Source organism: Schistocerca nitens, chromosome 12 (genome assembly GCF_023898315.1).
Source record: "Schistocerca nitens isolate TAMUIC-IGC-003100 chromosome 12, iqSchNite1.1, whole genome shotgun sequence".
NCBI lineage: Eukaryota > Metazoa > Arthropoda > Insecta > Orthoptera > Acrididae > Schistocerca > Schistocerca nitens.
In genome coordinates, this window is record NC_064625.1 from 176,463,537 (window position 1) to 176,488,263 (window position 24,727).

General features: G+C 40.8%; 1 protein-coding gene across 2 annotated transcripts in view; it reads left to right on the plus strand.

Moving 5' to 3' along the window:
- The window catches only part of LOC126215353 (glycerol-3-phosphate dehydrogenase [NAD(+)], cytoplasmic), a 109,086-nt gene that overhangs the window by 63,016 nt on the left and 21,343 nt on the right, over positions 1 to 24,727 (plus strand). The window contains exon 9 of one of the 2 annotated variants that reach the window (XM_049942041.1): positions 2,571 to 3,861. The exons of the other annotated variant lie outside the window; for it this stretch is intronic. Within the exon in view, the coding sequence (XP_049797998.1) occupies positions 2,571 to 2,601 (31 nt within the window). The 3' untranslated portion in view covers positions 2,602 to 3,861. Of the gene's footprint in view, positions 1 to 2,570; positions 3,862 to 24,727 lie in introns of those variants that run through there. 2 annotated transcript variants of the gene reach the window in all.

Here is a 24,727-nt window from a genome sequence, read left to right on the forward strand (position 1 = left end):
TTTTGTAATTGCTACCGTGACAGGTGAGAGGTACGACGATATGTTACAGAATCGCATCATCCCCAGCCTGGCCGATAAACACCTGCTGGAACGTACGATGTTTATGCAGGATGGCGCTCCACCCCATATTGCTAGACGCGTGAAAGATCTCTTGTGCGTGGCGTTTGGTGACGATCGTGTGCTCAGCCGCCACTTTCGTCATGCTTGGCCTCCCAGGTCCCCACACCTCGGTCCGTGCAATTATTGGCTTTGGGGTTACCTGAAGTCGCAAGTGTATCGTGATCGACCAACATCTCTAGGGATGCTGAAAGACAACATCCGACGGCAATGCCTCACCATAACTCCGGGCATGTTTTACAGTGCTGTTTACAACATTATTCCTCGACTACAGCTATTGTTGAGGAATGATGGTGGACATATTGACCATTTCCTGTAAAGAACATAATCTTTGCTTTGTCTTACTTTGTTATGCTAATTATTGCTACTCTGATCAGATGAAGCGCCATCTGTCGGACATTTTTTGAACTTTTGTATTTTTGTGGGTCTAATAAAACCCCATGTCATTCCAAGCATGTTTGTCAATTTTTACCTCTCTATCTACATTTTTCCGTGATTTATTCAGTTTTCAAATTTATACTGACTTTTTGATCACCCGGTATATTTTATGTATCGTGTGGATTTCTGAGAGTGGTTTGTGTCTGCCACTGTTTTGTATCAAAGCAGATGGACGGCATAGTAGGGTCAATAGTTCCCATACAACAAGAAGTGCAAAACGTAGTGCCAGAACGAGCAGCGCGGATGTCTAGTGGGCTGTGGACACAGCTGGCAGTGGTAGTTGTGTTCCGTGGCTCTGGTGGTCGCAATAGCAGACGTGGTAATCGTTGCCAATGCTAACTACTGTTGTAATGGAATGGCGTGCAGGGCAGACACAAACTGGGCAGTGGGTACAATTACTCGTGTACCTACTGTTTTGACAGGAGTTTGGTTCTACCTGTGGGCAATACGGGTGACCTCGTTATCTAAGGAAATCGTAATAAAATACAGTGTAGCTGAGACTGTGATCCTTTAGGACGGGCTGACTGACTTCTGACACAAAGTGACTTCATCTGACCCTTGTCATTTTCTCTCTACATACACCTCTGGATGAAATGAGGCTTACTAACAATGCCCTTTCGAGACGCACCTCATGCTGGTGAGGGAGTGTGAGTGGTTATTTTGGTCCACTCGTGTCCCGGAGGGTCGGTGGCATTTGGATCGCGGTACAGTAATCCACGTCTAGAAAAAAATGGTTCAAATGGCTCTGAGCACTATAGGACTTAACATCTGTGGTCATTAGTCACCTAGAACTTAGAACTAATTAAACCTAACTAACCTAAGGACATCACACACATCCATGCCCGAGGCAGGATTCGAACCTGCGACCGTATCGGTCAAGCGGTTCCAGACTGAAGCGCCTAGAACCGCATGGCCACACCGGCCGGCAAACCACGTCTAGGTTCTCTGTGATTTTTCCCTAAATTATTTAATACAACTCTGAGGACAGTTGCCTCAAACAGGCCCTAACCGATTTCTCCATTCAGTGTGAGCTCTTACTCAGTCTTCTACGACCTCCACATTGTGACTATGATAAACATTTCTTTTTTTTTTTTTTTTTTTTCCTTTTTTTCCTTCTTTCCATCCTCATATCGATCCTATTAAAACTGAATATGTCTCGTAATCTGATACCGTTAATTGTGCCTTGGGAAATAAATATAATGGCATAAAATAGTAAGTAAAAGCATTCACTTTCAGCCACACAAAGGATTTTATTAAAACTAGACACGTTTTGAGCCCTGAAGCGTGGTCTTTAGGTGAAATGCTATCCTGTCATATGTCAGAGTTCACACAGGTCTGTTTCTGTCATTGGCTGTTCACAATTAGTCAAATGTTAATATGTGGAAGAAAAACCTGTGCAATATGTGCAATCTGTTGTTTTACTATGTCAGTTATCTTTGCTTCTCAGCTGTACAACTGATAACAGAAACGACCACTGGGAGCTGCTGTGTACAAATTATGACAGATTGATACATTAACCACCTGAAGTTCAGTCCTTGGGTTCAGAATATGCTGTAATTTTTGTTGAAACGCACAATTGTGAGTGCAGGTCGACGTTCTTCTGTGTATATATTGTGAATGTATATCAGTCTTAATTCTAATGGTGACTGTGCATGAAATAAAAAAAAATTTAACAGTTACTTGCATCCTGTGGTTGAAGGAAAATGCATGTGCTCTACTAAAGTCTCCTTTTCCACACAAGAGGCACCACTGTCGGCTACATTTGTAACACTATTTGCGTAATGTCAATTGTCTGTAGTAATGAGATGTTTTGACAATTTTTGTCTCAAAGAGTGAACAGACAGGCATTTTGTAGATAAGCGTGATGTTCACTGTTTGTTGTGTGTGCATGTGTGTGTATGCAGCATGAATACTCACTATGACTACCACATTTGCTTTTTCTTTTTTTATCCCTTGGATGAGAATAAAGCATTTTAAACTGAATTTTGTTTGTTTTCTTTCTCTTTTGGTTTTAGGCAAACTACATTTGGACGGTGTTCGCTTTAGTCAAAAAAACATCGACACAAACACTACTCGATACTTTTACTACAGAAACTGACCCTCTGTAACCCTTATTTAGCAATTTAAGTATCGGGAAGAGTGCAGTTGCAAAATGCACTGTAGCATTTGCACCTGTGAAACGCCCGGCATCGGCGAGGATGTTGGATTTCTTTTTTCATAGTCCCACCACAGAACGTGGGCTTGTCCCACCACTAATAAGTGTTTTATGTGAGTGAATTTTTATGATGAATGTCTTGTATGGCAGTGGAAGTTCTTCACTGAGACTGAGCAGGAATTTATCTTTTAATAGTAGGCATTTTACTGTGGCATTTCTTCGTGCATTTAATAACAAAGCAAATGAGGTTCTTTTGATGCCCTCAATTTCTTGCCAAACAGAAGTCAATCGGATAGAAAAATCTTCAAAGATATTATGTGGTACCATGATTATATGTGTAATATTTTTAAAAGAAAATTTTTATATATGAACTTATCAAATTATAAATATTTAGAAATGCATTTATTTTATCTTCTGTTTTTAATATGATATAGTTTCTAATTTACTATAAAGAGTATTTCCTGTGAAGAAAGAATAATATTTTTCACATTGACTGATCGTGTATGTTACAAATTTTGGTTTGACTGGTTATTATAAGATGCATTTGTGGGTTGTAAATGGTTGAGATAGATGAAAGTGATTTTATTCCATATTATTATTTGATAGTGCCAAAAATAAAAGGAATGTTGAAATTATCAGGTGCAACCATATAAATAAAGATTCATCAGAGACAGGAGACAAGAATATTATTGGTGTCGTTTGTGGAGCTAAATGCACAGGCCATTGTATAAAGCATCAGGAAGTGCAAGCAGCAATTTCTATCTACATATGAAGTACAATCTCATATTTGACTCCAGAGTACATTGAAATTAAAATTGTGCAATGAAAATAATCAAATTTTAGTACAATAAAATTAAAGAACTTGGGTGGTGTGGTGTTATAGAGTTAAAATTTTACATTATGCATTGTTAAATAATTTTTAGATAAAAAGTTTTGAAGGAATGGGACAGCTTCATTTTAAATGATGTAGGAAAGGTTGCACAAACAACCAAATTTGTGTATAGGATGGTTAGAGCCCTGTATTTTAATTTAGTCATTATTTTTATTGACTGAGGCTTTTACTGCAATTTATAATACATCATTGGTAAATACAATGTTATTAATGCTATTGAGACTTTATAATAATAAAAATGCCAATATTGATAATAATAAACTTGTTACTTCTAAGATACCGAGACCCGTGGCCTTATCCAGAATTATTTTGTCCTTTCCAACTGTGTGTTATAATTCCTACCTTCTAGTTGTTTTATCATCCACATGTGTTATTGTACATTATTTTCCATCCACTGTAAGACAGCATGTTCAATAGTGTTATTAAATGCAGAGAAACCTCTGAAAGTCGAATGACACCTCAGCTTTGTCGAGCAATTTCTGCTAACTGCCTCGATAATAGCGTGTGTTAAACTCTGTAGCAGCTACTGGTGAATGTTAAATTTATTTAGTTTGCTATATTTATTTTTGAGTGTTCCACACTTCCCCTAACAGCAGAATCACCATCTACCACGTCTCTGCTTCCGTAGTGACGCAAGAGTTGTGACCTCGGCGGTTCTTTTTTTTTTTTTTTTTTTTTCTTTTGTCCAACAATCAATTGTATTTATTGCCACACTAATTGCAGTCAAAGCAAAAGCACAACTATCTGATTTATAATGTGGCAATGGACGTGTAAACACTCGACATACCTGATGTGTGGAAGGTGGCAATTATCGCCATCAGGTAGCCACATAGCAACTGTGTGGGGTGATGGATAGATGCTCCCTCACTGTTAAGAGATATATTTTCACATGTGTAATACATCACTTACCACAGTGTGTCCCTGGAGATGAAACCTTTTGGCTCTGAAATTGATTGCAATTAGTGAAATACGAAAAGTACAGGTGATTATGTAACTAATAATAAAAAGGGTGTGAATAATGAAAGAAAAAAGTGTTACAGTTTGTAAGTTAGGATCCTTAGCTCTTCAAGGTATTAATTGTACTTACTCTACTAAAACAAATACCTTAAACACAATAGGTAGTTTGGCAATGTGTCGTCTTTCGTCTTAGCGTATGCATCACACGTAAAGTAGATTTTGCATGTGTTCTAAATATTGTCAAAATTATATCACGACGGAGTGACACCGTTAGAAAAAGAGAGAGCCTGTAGCGTACCTTGATGTAGTGTCCACTGTATATATAGTGGACTACACGTGTGCCCCTGTGTAGCTGACATGTGTTAAGAAATGCAGACGATCGGTGCAAGTCGCAAATATTGACATCTGATGCTTTGGTAAATGTGGTGCTGTGCACCTACGTAAATGTACGGATCGGATATCGCTCGCCGCACAATCGGCAGTCGATTACCGGAATCCCTCTCGACCTCGGAGTATCTGGGAGTTAACGTAAGGAGTGAGGTAAGGCAGAATGACCGGGTAAGTCGAGCCACGGGGAAGTCTGGTGGCAGACTTGGACTTACTGGAAAGATCCTGAGGAAGTGTGCACGGTGCTCAAAATCACTCACGTTTAATTATTGGAACATAGACAAGATTAAAATAGCAGATGGGCAATTTGCCACGGCCTTCTTTTATTCGGTGTGGAAATGTGCCAGAAGCGATGTACAAAGTGCAGTGGTAGACATTTGAAGACACACACCGTGCACTGTGGACAGTATTACTGACGGAAGTCGGAGAGCTCGTGTTCTGAAATAAGCCGAGGAACAGAGTTTTTCTTCTCGTAGCGACGACGGTGCCGACCTCGGAGAATTCGGACCCAGTACGGCGGGGTAATGAAATCTTGGTACCTGCGTACTGTCTGGAACGGGATGGGAGTGGGAGACATGCTAGCGGTACTCCGTGTGTCCTCTGCTACACAGGCTGCTTCAGCTTACCTTGTCTCTTCATCTCATTTGTTGGTGAACTTAAGCTTAGATAAGTTGGAGGGAGAGTGGGGAAGGGGACTATCCTAAGGGTAACTTCACAAACGTAAGTAAGGAGTGCCAGAGCATTTAAAAAACTAGTTACTTTGAAAAGTGTACACATCTGTCCCGAGGCCGAGGTGAATCGACGAGTTCGGCAATAAATGAGATTACGTAGTTTGGTGGAGCCTCCTTTCAGAAAGACGCAGTAAGTCCACATTTCTGCACTGGCTAGATTTTGGACCCCGGAGCAGCCTGCGAGACACCTGTATGCAGTTGCCCTAAACTCTCGATCGAACTCTACTTCCCGACCTAATTTACATGCGGAACTCGGAAGCGCTGTAGTGTTTCCTTTCCTCGGGGTTCTGCCGTAAAATATAAAATTTAAAATCTGACTGGGTTTTGAATTTTGATGGAATAAGTTACGGATAAGGCGGACTTTGTATTACTGATTGAGATAGTGCTGTAATTTGACCGTGAATGGCAGACCGAGTCGGCAACACTACAAAAAGCGACTGTAAGGAAACAGCATCAGAAATAAGTTGAAATTTACCTTATAATTCTGTCAGAAACGTAGTATCTATTATAATATAGTCTTTGTGGCTGCGCCTGGAATATTTCTTAATTTTATTGTAGGATGTCTTTTTTTTTTTTTTTTCTTCTTCGCTGGTCCTTTTGTTCTCTGTCAGATTAAAATTTCTTGAAGTTGTCACTGTCAGGATTAATTTATAAATTTTGTGATAACCATTGCGAATCACTACTGAAATAACTTCATTTCGTAATATAGTTTTAATTTCCACTTAAAATCATTGTTTAACACAGCGCCGAAAAATACACGTCTTGAACGTATGAAGACAAGAGAGTAATGAATTAGTTGTTAAACAAGCACCTACGCAAAAGAAAAAAGAAAAAAACAAAAACAACAAAATAAATTACTTACAAAAATCTGTCGCTGGCGCAGCGCTCTTCTGCATTCGCGATCATAAATCATATCTTTGCACTGGCGGAGGCGCGGTAGTCAAAGTACCGTTACAGCGCCTAATCTGCTCGAGAGGAAGTGTGTTCTGACAAATTGTACTTTGCACCTTTCAGCTTTTCCGTTGCCAAAGCAACTTTGTGGTCCGATGCCATTCCAAAGACTTCCCTCCCCCCCTCACGGCATCCTCCTAACACATCTTCTCATCCAGTTGGTCCACAAGAGTATCGTGGTATTTTCCAGCTACTGTATTTTTAACAACAGGATTCCTGGAACTGTCAGATGGCTCCACCTCCTATGGTGCACCCACCCCCTGTGATGACCCTCATTTTGCTTCTGATGATCTTTACGAAACAGTCCGCACATTCCTGAGAACTTCGTGGTTGTGATTGATTTCATTTAGAGTTCAGTAAATGAGTTATCTTTCTCTTATTTAATTCTGCGTGTAAAACTAGTGACTCGCCCCAGCCTAGAAGAGTGGCACTAAGTGGCAGAGATTGGAGGACTCGTCTGTCGTAGCGGTAATTAATTGTGTACGAGAACTTTCTCCACAAATTGATCTGTCTAATAATGGAAACTGTATTGAAATCCCTGTGTGGCTCCTGAGGTCAGCCTTTGCATACAGCCAGAAAAATGTGGCAGAGAACATTAACATATGTGCTGTAATCTTTGTTCTAGTACACACATATCGGCAGTTCCACACATTTGTATGTCACTACTGACAGATAACAGTGTTTTGCACTTTCTCAGTGGTCTCATCTGTGGCCACAGTTCTGGGCCAACACTCGCACGGATCCACATTTACAACTGCAGCTACAGTGACACACTGTGTGAGCTACTTAGCAGTGCACGGTGGAGGATACATTTGCCGTTCACTCGTATTGAACTTTGGGTGGATGGCTTTCTACGTGTCTCTGTGCATGTACTCGTCTCTCACGATCCTTAAAAGATATAAAATGTACACGCTGGTGACAGCAGAAAGCTCGCACAGCCTTCCACAAATATGCGATATGTAAACCTACGAGACAGGGTTTCGAGACAAGTACACTGTCTCTCTTTCAGAGATTCCCATTTTTATATGTACGGTAGCCTACCGACCTGTTAAAATGGTAGCAGCGTCTCTCTCCATTTGTCACATGTCCAATATCTTGCCAACTCGAATGAGGACTCCTAAATGTGTGTATCCTATTGTGAGTAAATTCTACAATTAACTTTTTTGAAGACTTGCTGAGCTGTTCGCATTAGAATGAAAACTGGTCCAAGTTCACAGCTGTGAGTTGCTCGGGCAAGTTACTTTTGTGAACTCGCGAGTACGCGCAGAAGAGTAGCACTGTCAGATATGCGAGTGGAAGGTTACGGTGCCGTGCTTAAAAATCTGAGCACATTGCCAGAAACTGGGTGTGCTGTGAACACGACCTCTCGCTTATCGAGTGTCCCGTGGGCGTGCAGATTTGAATGGTGCTAAATCAGTCACCCCAAAACGAGTAAAATGATAGATTACTTCAATGAAGCTAATAGGTTGTTTGACAAATCGACTGCCACGCACATCGGGAAACGTTATTTGATAAGTTCCTGAACTCGTCGGGGGCCTCACCTTGTTGCTTATGGTTGGAGGACCTGAACATTACAATAGAATAATTTATTTTAGTGGTTGCTGAATGATAGAGTTTGATCTGGTGAAGTATTATTTATCCAAACAGAATGTAAAAATTACTCATGACACCCAAACATCAAGGTTTTAAAATAATTTAACAATGAGGTTACATTAAAATAGAACAGTTGTAGCGGGACTTTGAATTTCGCCGCGCTACACTCATTCCCTCAGATATAAATTATACCGTCGCAGCGATATGATCGCTCCACGGCAGAGAAAATATATAAGAAAATGAAGGTACTAAATTTGTAACTCTTTTTGTTATCTATCCACTTTTGTCTCTGGAGAGCAGAAGCTTAACTTACTTATTAGCTAGTTTTGGTCGGATTAAGACGAAAAAACTTATTGATGTGCAGACGTATTGTGGAAGCTAGTATGAAATTTCGGAGGATGGAAGCAGCAATGTAAAATACATTGCATTCAATATCAAATGGATTTAATTTGTATACTTTAGTAATTCCTGGATAACGAAATTTATTGCAAAATTTCGGAGCAGCTAAGACTTTTCACGCAGAAATGAAGCAGGAGATTTTTGGAGAACAAGACCTGGACGCCGCACGAGAGAAGACGTGGTAAAGGATGAACTCTTATCTACGCTCTTTCTCCCTGTTAATCACATTTTGTTATTCTCTGTTCTCCTTCAAATAATTTTTATAGTGGAAATTGGTTTGACTTTTGCTCAGAAACGCCAAAAGGACCACCACAAAAATAGCTTTTCCGAATCACGAAGTCCGATAACTTTTCTGTAATACGAAGTCTGATTTGCATTTCATTCTTTCCCTTTTTCACGGTCATTAACGATTTTAAAACCCCCTTTTTAGTCACCATTTCTTCCCACATTTTCAACATTTTCTTTTCTCTTTCTTTTTTATTAACCACTACACAATGTTAAGAAAATGAATGGTTAATGTTGCTACCAGCATGATGCTGGATAGTTACAGTTGAGATGGTGCCCTGATACATTGTTGTTGTTGTTGTTGTTGTTGTTGTGGTCTTCAGTCCTGAGACTGGTTTGATGCAGCTCTCCATGCTACCCTATCCTGTGCAAGCTTCTTCATCTTCCAATACTTAATGCAACCTACATCCTTCTGAATTTGCTTAATGTATTCATCTCTTGGTCTCCCTCTATGATTTTTACCCTCCACGCTGCCCGCCAATACTAAATTTGTGATCCCTTGATGCCTCACAACGTGTCCTACCAATCGGTCCCTTCTTTTTGTCAAGTTGTGCCACAAACTCCTCTTCTCCCCAATTCTATTCAATACCTCCTCATTAGTTATGTGATCTACCCATCTAATCTTCAGCATTCTTCTGTAGCACCAAATTTCGAAAGCTTCTATTCTCTTCTTGTCCAAACTGGTTATCGTCCATGTTTCACTTCCATACATGGCTACACTCCATACAAATTCTTTCAGAAACGACTTCCTGACACTTAAATCTATACTCGATGTTTACATATTTCTCTTCTTCAGAAACGCTTTCCTTGCCATTGTCAGTCTACATTTCATATCCTCTCTACTTCAACCATCATCAGTTATTTTGCTCCCCAAATAGCAAAACTCCTTTACTACTTTAAGTGTCTCATTTCCTAATCTAATTCCTTCAGCATCACCCGACTTAATTCGGCTACATTCCATTATCCTCGTTTTGCTTTTGTTGATGTTCATCTTATATCCTCCTTTCCAGACACTGTCCATTCCATTCAACTGCTCTTGCAAGTCCCTTGCTGTCTCTGACAGAATTACAATGTCATCGGTGAACCTCAAAGTTTTTCTTTCTTCTCCAAGGATTTTAATACCTACTCCAAACGTTTCTTTTGTTTCCTTTACTGCTTGCTCAATATACAGATTGAACAACATTGGGGAGAGGCTACAATCCTGTCTCACTCCCTTCCCAACCACTGCTTCCCTTTCATGCCCCTCGACTCTTATAACTGCCATCTGGTTTCTGTACAAATTGTAAATAGCCTTTCGCTCCCTGTATTTTACCCCTGCCACCTTTAGAATTTGAAAGAGAGTATTCCAGTCAACGGAATACTGATACGAATTGAAAATGAAATGCGAGAAGCCTCTCTGAATTTTGGTAGCCTTCCTTCTGACCCTGAAGAGGCACCCTGCACAATCTGTTGTAGCCCACCCAGAGAGGGCCTAAGTGCTCATCCAGTCAGGGATTTGGACGTTCATTTCCTAGCTCTCACCGTAAAGATAAAATCCGTCTGCCAATGTGATACGCGTATAAGAAAATGGGAGACGAGTGTTGCCCCATTTACATGTCCGGACTAGTTTGTCACAAACTTTCTCGGGCTTCAGACACCGGTCCAATGGGAAGGGCAAAGTTTACAAATTTGCAGACACGAGAGTGGCTATATATTCCGCTTGAGGAAATGTGTCTGGAGACCACACGTAGCGCCGTAATGGAAAGTGGGCAACTGAGGACTCTGCCGCGAACGACGAGGCAGAGCGTGCATTTCACCTATTCGGCTATTGAACACTCCAGTTTTCTGTTCTGCCACTCATCGTTCGCAGAAGCTCAGCTAGTAGTATAGTCCTGAGAATGCTTTGCATTTGACTGTACGTGCGGACCACTAGTGTGAGACCCTCCACTCGAAATGTCCAGCAGCTCTTTCGGAACTTTCAAAAGTTCCTCCCGTTTTCACCTCAGGGGAAAGGAGTTCCCTCGGTCGAGACCGGATGTATGTAACGGAAAAAGTTACTACGAGAATGAGAAGTTAGAGGGATGGGTTACCTAATGTAGTGGCTAATAAAGAAGAAAAGAAAAGGTTGAAAATGTGGGAAGAAATAGTGAATAAAAAGGGGTTTTAAAATCGTTAATGACTGTGAAAAAGGGAAAGAATGAAATGCAAATTGGACTTTGTATTACAGAAAATCCATCGGACTTCGTGATTCGGAAAAGCTAATGTTGGGCTGGTCCTTGTGGCGTTTCTGAGCAAAAGTCAAACCAATTTCCACTACAAAAATTATTTAAAAGAGAACAGAGAATAACAAAATGTGATTAACAGGGGGAAATGGTGTAGATAAGAGTTCATTCATTTACCAAGTTCAACATGTCTTCTTTCGTGCGGCGTCCAGATCTTGTTCTCCAACAATCTCCTGCTTCATTTCTGCGTGAAAAGTCGTAGCTGCTCCGAAATCTTGCAGTAAATTTCATTGTCCAGAAATTACTAATGCCTACAAATTAAAACCATCTTGATCTTGAATGCAATGTATTTTACGGCAGCTTCCATCCTCCAAATTTCATACAAGCTTCCATAATACTATATGTCTGCACATCAATAAGTTTTTGCGTCTTAATCAGACCAAAACTAACGAATAAGTTTTTATGTCTAAATCATACAAAGACTAGCGAATAAGTTACATTAAGCTTTCGCTGAGAAGAGACAGTAGCAGGTAGAAAACAAAAAGTGTTACAATTTTTGTACCTTCATTTTCTTACAAATATTTTCTCTGCCGTCGAGCACTCATACAGCTGCGACGGTATAATTTACATCTGAGGGAATGAGTGTAGCGCGGTGAAATTCAAAGCCCTGCTACACTACATTGTTACACACTACTGCCTAGCCACTATTGCAAACAACACACAATACTGGTAGAAAGTTGACAAATAAAATTGTATCAGGAAGTAACTGAAGTGAAAGTCTCTTATGCAAATCCAGTCTGCGAATAGGAGGAGGAAGGACTGGAATAGGCTGCCGCCTCACAACTTGACAGTTTTTGCATTATTACTATCGTTATAAAGAAAATCCTGATGAAGAACAAAAAGTTAAGAAGAAAAGAAATGTTTGGGTGAAGAAATGAACACAGAGATTACATATGTGTCTTTTCGAGAAACACTTTTTTAATCTCTCGTTTGTACCGAATACTCAATTTGGAAATTATTTTGCACATTTCGGAATTTGTTGTCTCAAAGTCTGCTGTAATATTACCGTGAAAGTCCTGCTTCACAACCCTATTCTTAAAATTAACGTGTTTTGTGTCTCGTAAGACAGGAAAGCACCCTTCTTTCCAAATTAACAGTGACTCTTTCACTTGTCTTCACACACTATTCACTTTGTGACAGACATTTTCATACTGTTACTGAATGCACAATACTTCAGTAAGTCTGAGACAAACTTCTGATAACTAGCAAGATTGCCCAGTAATTGCTGCAAAATGTAAGACTGACTTGCAGAAACTACTTGTTGTTGTTGTTGTTGTGGTCTTCAATCCTGAGACTGGTTTGATGCAGCTCTCCATGCTACTCTATCCTGTGCAAGCTTCTTCATCTCCCAGTACCTACTGCAACCTACATCCTTCTGAATCTGCTTAGTGTATTCATCTCTTGGTCTCCCCCTACGATTTTTACCCTCCACGCTGCCCTCCAATACTAAATTGGTGATCCCTTGATGCCTCAGAACATGTCCTACCAACCGATCCCTTCTTCTAGTCAAGTTGTGCCACAAACTTCTCTTCTCCCCAATCCTATTCAATACCTCCTCATTAGTTACGTGATCTACCCATCTAATCTTGAGCATTCTTCTGTAGCACCACATTTCGAAAGCTTCTATTCTCTTCTTGTCCAAACTATTTACCGTCCGTGTTTCACTTCCATACATGGCTACACTCCATACAAATACTTTCAGAAATGACTTCCTGACACTTAAATCTATACTCGATGTCAACAAATTTCTCTTCTTCAGAAACGCTTTCCTTGCCATTGCCAGTCTACATTTTGTATCCTCTCTACTTCGACCATCATCAGTTATTTTGCTCCCCAAATAGCAAAACTCCTTTACTACTTTAAGTGTCTCATTTCCTAATCTAATACCCTCAACATCACCCGACTTAATTCGACTACATTCCATTATCCTCGTTTTGCTTTTGTTGATGTTCATCTTATATCCTCCCTTCAAGACACCATCCATTCCGTTCAACTGCTCTTCCAAGTCCTTTGCTGTCTCTGACAGAATTACAATGTCATCGGCGAACCTCAAAGTTTTTATTTCTTCTCCATGGATTTTAATACCTACTCCGAATTTTTCTTTTGTTTCCTTTACTGCTTGCTCAATATACAGATTGAATAACATCGGGGAGAGGCTACAACCCTGTCTTACTCCCTTCCCAACCGCTGCTTCACTTTCATGCCCCTCGACTCTTATAACTGCCATCTGATTTCTGTACAAATTGTAAATAGCCTTTCGCTCCCTGTATTTTACCCCTGCCACCTTTAGAATTTGAAAGAGAGTATTCCAGTCAACATTGTCAAAAGCTTTCTCTAAGTCTACAAATGCTAGAAACGTAGGTTTGCCTTTCCTTAATCTTTCTTCTAAGATAAGTCGTAAGGTCAGTATTGCCTCACGTGTTCCAGTATTTCTACGGAATCCAAACTGATCTTCCCCGAGGTCGGCTTCTACTAGTTTTTCCATTCGTCTGTAAAGAATTCGTGTTAGTATTTTGCAGCTGTGGCTTATTAAACTGATTGTCCGGTAATTTTCACATCTGTCAACACCTGCTTTCTTTGGGATTGGAATTATTATATTCTTCTTGAAGTCTGAGGGTATTTCACCTGTTTCATACATCTTGCTCACCAGATGGTAGAGTTTTGTCAGGACTGGCTCTCCCAAGGCCGTCAGTAGTTCCGATGGAATGTTGTCTACTCCGGGGGCCTTGTTTCGACACAGGTCTTTCAGTGCTCTGTCAAACTTTTCACGCAGTATCGTATCTCCCATTTCATCTTCATCTACATCCTCTTCCATTTCCATAATATTGTCTTCAAGTACATCGCCCTTGTATAGACCCTCTATATACTCCTTCCACCTTTCTGCTTTCCCTTCTTTGCTTAGAACTGGGTTTCCATCTGAGCTCTTGATGTTCATACAAGTGGTTATCTTATCTCCAAAGGTCTCTTTAATTTTCCTGTAGGCAGTATCTATCTTACCCCTAGTGAGAAAAGCCTCTACATACTTACATTTGTCCTCTAGCCATCCCTGCTTAGCCATTTTGCACTTCCTGTCGATCTCATTTTTGAGACGTTTGTATTCCTTTTTGCCTGCTTCATTTACTGCATTTTTATATTTTCTCCTTTCATCAATTAAATTCAATATTTCTTCTGTTACCCCAGGATTTCTACTAACCCTCGTCTTTTTACCTATTTGATCCTCTGCTGCTTTCACTACTTCATCCCTCAAAGCTACCCATTCCTCTTCTACTGTATTTCTTTCCCCCATTCCTGTCAATTGTTCCCTTATGCTCTCCCTGAAACTCTCTACAACCTCTGGTTCTTTCAGTTTATCCAGGTCCCATCTCCTTAAATTCCCACCTTTTTGCAGTTTCTTCAGTTTTAATCTACAGGTCATAACCAATAGATTGTGGTCAGAGTCCACATCTGCCCCTGGAAATGTCTTACAATTTAAAACCTGGTTCCTAAATCTCTGTCTTACCATTATATAATCTATCTGATACCTTTTAGTATCTCCAGGGTTCTTCCATGTATACAACCTTCTATCATGATTCTTAAACCAAGTGTTAGCTATGATTAAGTTGTGCTCTGTGCAAAATTCTACCAGGCGGCTTCCTCTTTCATTTCTTAGCCCCAATCCATATTCACCTACTACGTTTCCTTCTCTCCCTTTTCCTACACTCGAATTCCAGTCACCCATGACTATTAAATTTTCGTCTCCCTTCACTATCTGAATAATTTCTTTTATTTCATCGTACATTTCTTCAATTTCTTCGTCATCTGCAGAGCTAGTTGGCATATAAACTTGTACTACTGTAGTAGGTGTGGGCTTCGTATCTATCTTGACCACAATAATGCGTTCACTATGCTGTTTGTAGTAGCTTACCCGCGTTCCTATTTTCCTATTCATTATTAAACCTACTCCTGCATTACCCCTATTTGACTTTGTGTTGATAACCCTGTAGTCACCTGACCAGAAGTGTTGTTCCTCCTGCCACCGAACTTCACTAATTCCCACTATATCTAACTTTAACCTATCCATTTCCCTTTTTAAATTTTCTAACCTACCTGCCCGATTAAGGGATCTGACATTCCACGCTCCGATCCGTAGAACGCCAGTTTTCTTTCTCCTGATAACGACATCCTCTTGAGTAGTCCCCGCCCAGAGATCCGAATGGGGGACTATTTTACCTCCGGAATATTTTACCCAAGAGGACGCCATCATCATTTAACCATACAGTAAAGCTGCATGCCCTCGGGAAAAATTACGGCCGTAGTTTCCCCTTGCTTTCAGCCGTTCGCAGTACCAGCACAGCAAGGCCGTTTTGGTTATTGTTACAAGGCCAGATCAGTCAATCATCCAGACTGTTGCCCTTGCAACTACTGAAAAGGCTGCTGCCCCTCTTCAGGAACCACACGTTTGTCTGGCCTCTCAACAGATACCCCTCCGTTGTGGTTGTACCTACGGTACGGCTATCTGTATCGCTGAGGCACGCAAGCCTCCCCACCAACGGCAAGGTCCATGGTTCATGGGACTTATGGAAGTCAAATTGCCAGAGATGTTTTGACATCAGAGTCATATACAGAACTTTGCTCACTAGTGGGTACGTGCCACAACGTAGGAGCGATGCTGTGGAATTGGTTGCACTGGTGCCCCGAATCCAGTTTTGGTTCCGTGTGCACTTCACTTTCCCCAAACCCTTCCTACAAATCTAAGTCTTACGTTTGCATTCCTTAATATTGACTTCACACATTCATCTCTTTTCATATCACTTCTCAGTATTATTGCTAAATATTTCAATCACGTGTGCAGTGTTATGTAGCTTTATGCTTAATTACAGACTTACTCTTTTATCAGTTGATTTGTTTTCACTACGTAACACTCGCTGTTTACGTCGTCCTTCGTTGCTGAGCAATGTATCACTTTTCATTCTCACGCCACAACTCTTCCTTTCCTGTATCTTTATTACTTTTTATCTATATAAATAATTAACTATTGGTTTTGCCATTTAACAACTTTTTAATAACTGTGGAAGTATTACAGGCATCAGGTCCCACCTAATGTGTCACCTGCCTACAGGTTTTACACGAACCTTTCAAGACTCGATCGATCTGTGTACAAAGAGAAAACAGAATATCTCTTCCTTTGACGTTGTCCGACAATGTCCTAGGAAACTCGACGCCCTCGCGGCCCGGGCTCTTCCGTGGCTCACGGTAGGTTGCAGCGTTCGTTTTATTTCTCGCCCACTTGCTGCTATGTCGAACTTTCGTGGTGATCGTCGGGCAACGTCTTCCAGGTTATCTGCAACATAAATAAACTTTCTTCCCACAGTATTTCTGAAAACCCAAAAACAAACTTAAAGAACATAATAATGGTAACTGTTCTTACAATTTTTGTATAAGTCTTGGTCTATTTAATGAGGGGTGGGACAGGCCTAAGCCTTGTGACACCACACGTGTCATGCTTGAAATGTTTGGACTTATCTTTCTTGTAACCGGTAACATTCGTCCCCATTCTGTTTGTTGTAGCAATTTACTTGCATTTGTCCATTAGATCATTCGAATTGGATGTACCATCACATTTGAACTCTGCTGCACATTTCTTAATTGTTTAGATGAATAAGGAAACTTCTCATAAAGGATCACCAACTTTGGATGAAGTTCACAGACAATAAGCAATTTGAGACCGGGTATGTTACTATTTGGCAGTATACCAGATCATCCGTGAGCGTGACACACTCGCAGTATTACTACTTAAGGAAACTGTATAAGCAAAATTGCTTTGCAGATGAAGTCTACTTTCGAGTTGTATCTCTGTGGAATACGTGTCGACATAATGGGAATAAAATTTCGTTAATATAAATTCCACTTTCAGACTTGTTGAAGAGTTTGCACCTTGACCTCTTAATCTGTGAATCTAAAAAAATTATATCTGGAGAGAAGATGTGATGCAAATTTCATAAAACTGCCGATGAAAATCTATTTGGTTTCCAGCTGGGTGGCAGTGTTTGGAAACCGTGGCGTTTAAAGAAGTGTTTTAGATCTGACATCTGGCAGAGTGCCGAGGTTTGTGTAAAACCCGTCGAAGGATTCTCCCAACTATAGGAATGGTTCTGCCAATAGGTCTGAGTTAGAGTTTCGTATAATGTTACTTATAATCCGTCTTGATTGCAAAATTTTTTATTCATATGACCAGTTTCGGTTCATTCAGAACCATCTTCAGATCTGATATTTCAGTTACAGGAGTAACTCGTCCAAATCCAGCAACTTTCACATGCTGCGTCACATATATGAACCGTCACATATGTGACGCAGCATGTGCAAGTTGCTGGATTTGGACGAGTTACTCCTGTAACTGAAATATCAGATCTGAAGATGGTTCTGAATGAACCGAAACCGGTCATATGAATAAAAAATAATAAAAAAATTTGCAATCAAGACGGATTATAAGTAACATTATACAATCACTGATTGCTGCTATCCCATCAGACATTATGTCTGTTTTTGCAAAAATTAGTTTCGTCTTTGATGTTTATTAGTGTAAGAGACTGGATATGTCTTAATTTTATCCAAAATGTCAGAAAGCGGGCAAAAGTCTGAATGGAAAAGTTACAGTCTGTAGTATCATCTTAGTAATTATAAAAATATACATAGATGCAAATTTAAAAATATATGAATTTCGATATTTCAGAATTTTTCCGAAAATTTCACAAGGATAGGTGTGGAGAATAGAATAAGAAAAGTGTATACTCTGATGACAAAGGTGAGGAATACTTGAACCAAACTCAAGATCAAGAAGAGCATAGGAGTGAATGAATAAGAAGAAATGATTAATTGATTGATTGATTTCATCCATCTTTCATTGTGTTCTGTAGTTCTGTCAAGGGGGAGAATGTGTGGTGATGAAATAGTTCTGTGTACATTAACAAATGACACTTAACCTGTGTAGTATATTGACAATGAGCTGTCACTGCACTGCTTCATCATCAGCTTCAGTTGAAATCACAAGTTGCTCTTAATAATGTACTCTAGGTAGTGAGAAATGGAGCAGCTGAAATAGAAAAAATATTAAAAAGTACCAGAAGTAGTAGTAACTAGAAACATCACCGAATGAAGCTATAGCAGCACGACCTGCACGGCACAGCTGTCACCGGTTGCTACACTGCATCTACGGCTTCCGCATAGTAGACGTGTGGCCGATACTGACGTCTAATAAATGTTTTCTAGGCCGGTTTTCCTGCCGTGGTGCCGACATCGGCACATTCTTCCAGAGCTAAAGCTCGAGAGACTGAAGACTGTTGCATTGGTAGGAAGAAGAAACCGATTCAACATTCCCAAATGAGATTTTTCTCTCTCACAAAAATGTGTAGCAATAATGATTATTATTCCAGAGCATTGATAATTTTATTTCTGTTGAGAGTGTTGTAGCTGTGTGTGATAAATATTGTCCATAAACCATTTAATATTATTTCCTTTACATTTGAAATGGCATGACAAGTGTTTAAGCGATAAAGATCAGTTAGCAAAAAGGTGACTGTGAAATTTTGTGGGGATAGTTTTCGGGTTGTATTGTATGGAACTGGGGACCTAGAAATGACAGAGTGGCTTCATCCCCACTGTAGCCCTCAGTGGTATGCAACCCCACAACAGACTACAGCAGTCCACTCACGCCTCCGCGGCCCCACACCGAAGCCGGGGTTAACGTGCGATTCGGCCCCCGGTGGACCTCCCGGGAACATCTCACATCGGACGAGTGTAACCCCAATGTTTGCGTGTGGAAGAGTAATTACGGTGTACGCGTACGTGGAGAAAGTGTTTGCACAGCAATCGCCGACACAGTGCAACTGAAGCAGAATAAGGGGAACTGGCCCGCATTCGACGAGGCAGATGGGAAACTGCCTTAAAAACCATCCACAGGCTGGTCGGCATACCAGACCTCCACACTAATCCTCCGGGCGGATTCGTGCCGGGGACCGGCATGCCTTCCCGCCCAGAAAGCAGTGAGTGCGTTAGATCGCGCAGATAACCGGGTGGGCTGGTTTTCATGTTACTCTCACAGAGAACTGAAGAGTGTAAGGATAGAGTGCAATACAGATGCTCTCAGTCTTGGCTCTTGTGTGTATTGCTGACACTTCACCACACTTCTGTAGAGTAATATATTTTCATTAGCCATATTGTGTAGGCTGATTACTGGAGTGGAAAAATAGTCACTAAGTTAAGTAAACAAAAATGGGAATTGTGTTAAAAAACAGTGACTAAGCCCACACAGAAATGTGCACATCTAGAAGATATAAAGAATGTTGTTGTTGTTGTTGTGGTCTTCAGTCCTGAGACTGGTTTGATGCAGCTCTCCATGCTACTCTATCCTGTGCAACCCTCTTCATCTCACAGTACCTACTGCACCCTACATCCTTCTGACTCTGCTTAGTGTATTCATCTCTTGGTCTCCCTCTATAATTTTTACCCTCCACGCTGCCCTCCAATACTAAACTGGTGATCCCTCGATGTCTCAGAACATGTCCTACCAACCGATCCCTTCTTCTAGTCAAGTTGTGCCACAAGCTTCTCTTCTCCCCAATCCTATTCAATACCTCCTCATTAGTTATATGATCTACCCATCTAATCTTCAGCATTCTTCTGTAGCACCGCATTTCAAAAGCTTCTATTCTCTTCTTGACCAAACTGTTTGTCGTCCATGTTTCACTTCCATACATGGCTACACTCCATACAAGTACTTTCAGAAACGACTTCCTGACACTTAAATCTATAATCGATGTTAACAAATTTCTCTTCTTCAGAAACGCTTTCCTTGCCATTGGCAGTCTACATTTTGTATCCTCTCTATTTCGACCATCATCAGTTATTTTGCTCCCCAAATAGCAAAACTCCTTCACTACTTTAAGTGTCTCATTTCCTAATCTAATTCCCTCAGCATCACCTGACTTAATTCGACTACATTCCATTATCCTCGTTTTGCTTTTGTTGATGTTCATCTTATATCCTCCTTTCAAGACACTGTCCATTCCGTTCAACTGCTCTTCCAAGTCCCTTGCTGTCTCTGACAGAATTACAATGTCATCGGCGAACCTCAAAGTTATTATTTCTTCTCCGTGGATTTTAATACCTACTCCGAACTTTTCTTTTGTTTCCTTTATTGCTTGCTCAATATACAGATTGAATAACATCGGGGAGAGGCTACAACCCTGTCTCACTCCCTATATAGAGAATAATGGGTAGCAAAGCTTCCAAGCTTAAACTTTGTGGAACAAGGAATTCCACCACCATCGGACAGCTGCAGTTTCCCGGGTACTGTTAACAAGAATCTTTCACTTCCTTCTGTCCACCTGCAACCTGCCACAGACAACACCGTCCGTCATCCTTCCTCTGGTAGCGAGGTCTCCCTCGATCGTGTCTATCCTGCAGGTTCTGGGTCTTCCTGCGGGATGTTTCCTTTCACCTCTTTTTCCAAATTTATTCGAGCTCTCCTTCTCGGTGCCACCCTCATTACGTACCTGTACGGTCACAGTCCGAATGTGACAATTCGATCTGAAAGGGACGTCTCGATTTCAGCTTCCTTTCTCATTCCTTTGCTACTCCGTCTTGCTCTTCTGGACTGGGATGTAAGGAATTTCATTTCCGAAGCCCAGAGTCTCGACAGCTGTCTGTGCTCGAACACTGGAGTTCTGTACCGGTATATGAACATCCCTGATTTTATTCTTTCTTGAATTGTGTCATCCTGTAAAAGGTTCTTACTTTTTGGTTGAATTCAGAACCAGTTTGCACTTTACCAATACTCAAATAATCCCTGGAGATTATACTTTAGACATGTGGGAAACTGAAACTTCCTGGCAGATTAAAATTGTGTGCCCGACCGAGACTCGAACTCGGGACCTTTGCCTTTCGCGGGCAAGTGCTCTACCGTCTGAGCTACCGAAGCACGACTCACGCCTGGTACTCACAGCTTTACTTCTGCCAGTACCTCGTCTCCTACCTTCCAAACTTTACAGAAGCTCTCCTGTGAACCTTACAGAACTAGCACTCCTGAAAGAAGGGATATTGCGGAGACATGGCTTAGCCACAGCCTGGGGCATGTTTCCAGAATGAGATTTTCACTTTGCAGCAGAGTGTGCGCTGATATGAAACTCCCTCGCAGATTAAAACTGTGTGCCCGACTGGGACTCGAACTCGGGACCTTTGCCTTTCATGGGCAAGTGCTCTAGCGTCTGAGCTACCGAAGCACGACTCATGTCCAGTACTCACAGCTTTACTTCTGCCAGTACCTCGTCTCCTACCTTCCAAACTTTACAGAAGCTCTGCTGTGAACCTTACAGAACTAGCACTCCTGAAAGAAAGGATATTGTGGAGACATGGCTTAGCCACAGCTTGGGGGATGTTTCCAGAATGAGATTTTCACTCTGCAGCGGAGTGTGCGCTGATATGAAACTTCCTGGCAGATTAAAACCGTGTGTACTCTCAAAAAAACATTAACCGCAATTTTGCCAGTGGACGAGTCGGTCTTTGTCTCATTCGACACACTGTTACAAGCCTCAGTCTCTCGTTTCATCTCTGGTGTGTAATGGTGGATCCAGTTTCATCCACAGTCACAGACTGTCACCAAAAGTCCCGCAGGCTGCTAGTCAACACAGTCGAACACTACAGTCTTCTAGACACATTTTTCTTGTCAATAGGTGATAGTTTCATTATTTTAATTCCCAGGCGTTTTGTATTCGATTAAGTTTCAGCCCCAACAGTCCCGGCATCCACTCAGACTTCCACTCGGTAGTCTCGCACTATGGTGTCACTGTTTTTTTTTTTTTTTTTTGCAAAACCTCAACTGTGTGCCCAGAGAACTAATCGCCTTCAGTGCCCTCGTGACCAAATTTAGACTTGTTAATTCAAATGCTGGTGGTGGTTTGACTGTACTTCATCCAGTTTACGTTCTACAGTTCAGTAACCCAATCTTTCAAATGAGACAGGTTCAGGAACATCACAAAAGACATTTCCCTCTTTGGTTTTTTTCTTCTCATTCTCTCCCCCTCCTGCTGCCTGCCTGTGTAACTTCAGATGGCTACTTTAGATGAATGTTGCATCTCTCTCTCTCTCTCTCTCTCTGTGTGTGTGTGTGTGTGTGTGTGTGTGTGTGTGTGTGTGTGTGTGTGTGTTTGTTTTTCCCCAGTCATTATAAGAATTCTGCTTGAATACAATGATTTTGTTTGACAAAATTCTTGCTATTTCATGGAAATTTGGCCGATTTATCAAATAACTGTTATATTTCAAAATGAACAAACCAATATTCACTGTTACTGTTGTTGGTATCCAGATGAATTCTGTAGTTTTTCTTATCTGTAGGTGGTAATTGTGTATTAACTACTACAATTTAATCATAAAATTGCAAAATTCTCAATTTTCTGTATTTGTGCCAAAGAACTACTACATTTATATTATTTTACCCAAGGGTTCCACATCTTTCTCGAGGCTTTTTTTAAGGAAGGAGGAAACAGGTTCTCTATAACTGGAAGACCATTGGCAGTGTGGAACTAGACCAGTAGATAAAGAGAGAGATTAAAGATTAGATTATATTCACACCGAGGCAACTGCGTTGTAGATTCCTGGAAGTGAGCTAGTGAATATGTGTGATGTGGCCAATTCACAGCAATTTCTTTAAGGTGAGTAGTACTTCTTGGTAAAACTCGTGGATTTAAAAAGTAAACTATAAAACTGTGAATGTACAACCAGAGCTATTTAATTTAAACAAGCTGCAATCAACAGCCATGCCAGTTTACAGTGGCTTTGTGTGGTACGAAGGACAACTTGTAACGTATAATGGACCGTTGTACTGTTTTGTGGATAAGAATGGTTACTTATGTTCCTGTAATTGTTTCATCTGGTTCGTGGCTTTTATTTGATATCATTGTATGTAATGTGGAAGAAGATGCTTGGAAGATGATGTGAATTCATTTATTCATGTAGTTCATAAACGCCAATGTAGTGGTTAATAAAAAAGAAAAAGAAATAGACAAGAAAAGAAAAGAAAAGGTTGAAAATGTGGGAAGAAATGGTGAATAAAAAGGGGGTTTTAAAACCGTTAATGACCGTGAAAAAGGGAAAGAATGAAATGCAAATCGGACTTCGTATTACAGAAAAGTTATCGGACTTCGTGATTCGGAAAAGCTATTTTTGTGGTGGTCCTTTTGGCGTTTCTGAGCAAAAGTCAAACCAATTTCCACTATAAAAATTATTTGAAGGAGAACAGAGAATAACAAAATGTGATTAACAGGGAGAAAGAGCGTAGATAAGAGTTCATCCTTTACCATGTTAGCATGTCTTCTTTCGTGCGGCGTTCAGGTCTTCAAAAATCTCCTACTTCATTTCTGCGTGAAAAGTAGTAGCTGCTCCGAAATCTTGCAATCGTCCAGGAATCACTAATTTATACAAATCAAAATCGTCTTGATATTAAATGCAATGTATTTTATGCTGCTGCTTCCATCCTCTGAATTTCATACAAATTTCCACAATACGTCTGCACATCAATAAGTTGTTTTCGTCTTAATCAGACCAAGACTAACTAATAAGTTTTTACGTCTGCATTAAGCTTCCGCTCTCGAGAGACAAAAGACGGATAGAAAACAAAAAGAGTTACATTTTTAGTACTTTCCTTTTCTTATATATTTTCTCTGCCGTCGAGCGCTCGTACAGCTGCGACGGTATAATTTATATCTGAAGGAACGAGTGTAGCGCGGTGAAATTCAAAGTCCCGCTACACCAAAATGAAGGAGAAAGTTACGACTTACTTATTTGTAGCTCTGATAGTGGAGATACAACTGATGAGACAAAACGAACGAAAGCACACAGAGAATCAATGGGCAAGAAAACAGGTGCTGAGGTAGTCTACACTGGGAAGGTCAGTGATTCGAGTTGCAGAATTGTGTCAAAGTACTGAAGAACACACACAATATAGGGGGTGATCAAAAAGTTTCAGTCCGAGGGCATCTCTGCAGCGTATATACGACATAGCACGACTCCGATGCAGGTATATAAGCGACTGTCTGTAGGCAGCGGATTTGCGTGGCATTTGTGTCTTTCTGACAAGTGTGTGGTAAATGTGGTACTGTGGCACTGTTATCACCAAATGTGTCCAAACAGGACAATGTCCTGTTATATTCTTGGCTGCCAAAGGACAGACACAAGTCGACAATCCATTAGACTGTGCCGTCTCCGTATCACAAATGTTGTACGACTGAAGTAACTCTGACTTGAGTGGGACACACTCGAGCACCCGCCCTGTACTCCTCATCTCTATCCCACTTTCAGTCCCTTGAAGGGTCAACGATTCCTGTCGGACGAGGACATGCGGTGAGTGGTTACAGCCTCCTTCACCAGCAGGACACGCCGTTTTACCGAACGGTTATCTCCGACCCGTCGCATCGGTGGCACGATTGCCTCGATGATTCCAGCAATTTTGTCCCGTCGGTATACCGAGTCTGTACTGTACGGCCTTTGAATGGAAACTTTTTGATTGCCCTTTATATTATTTGACAATGTT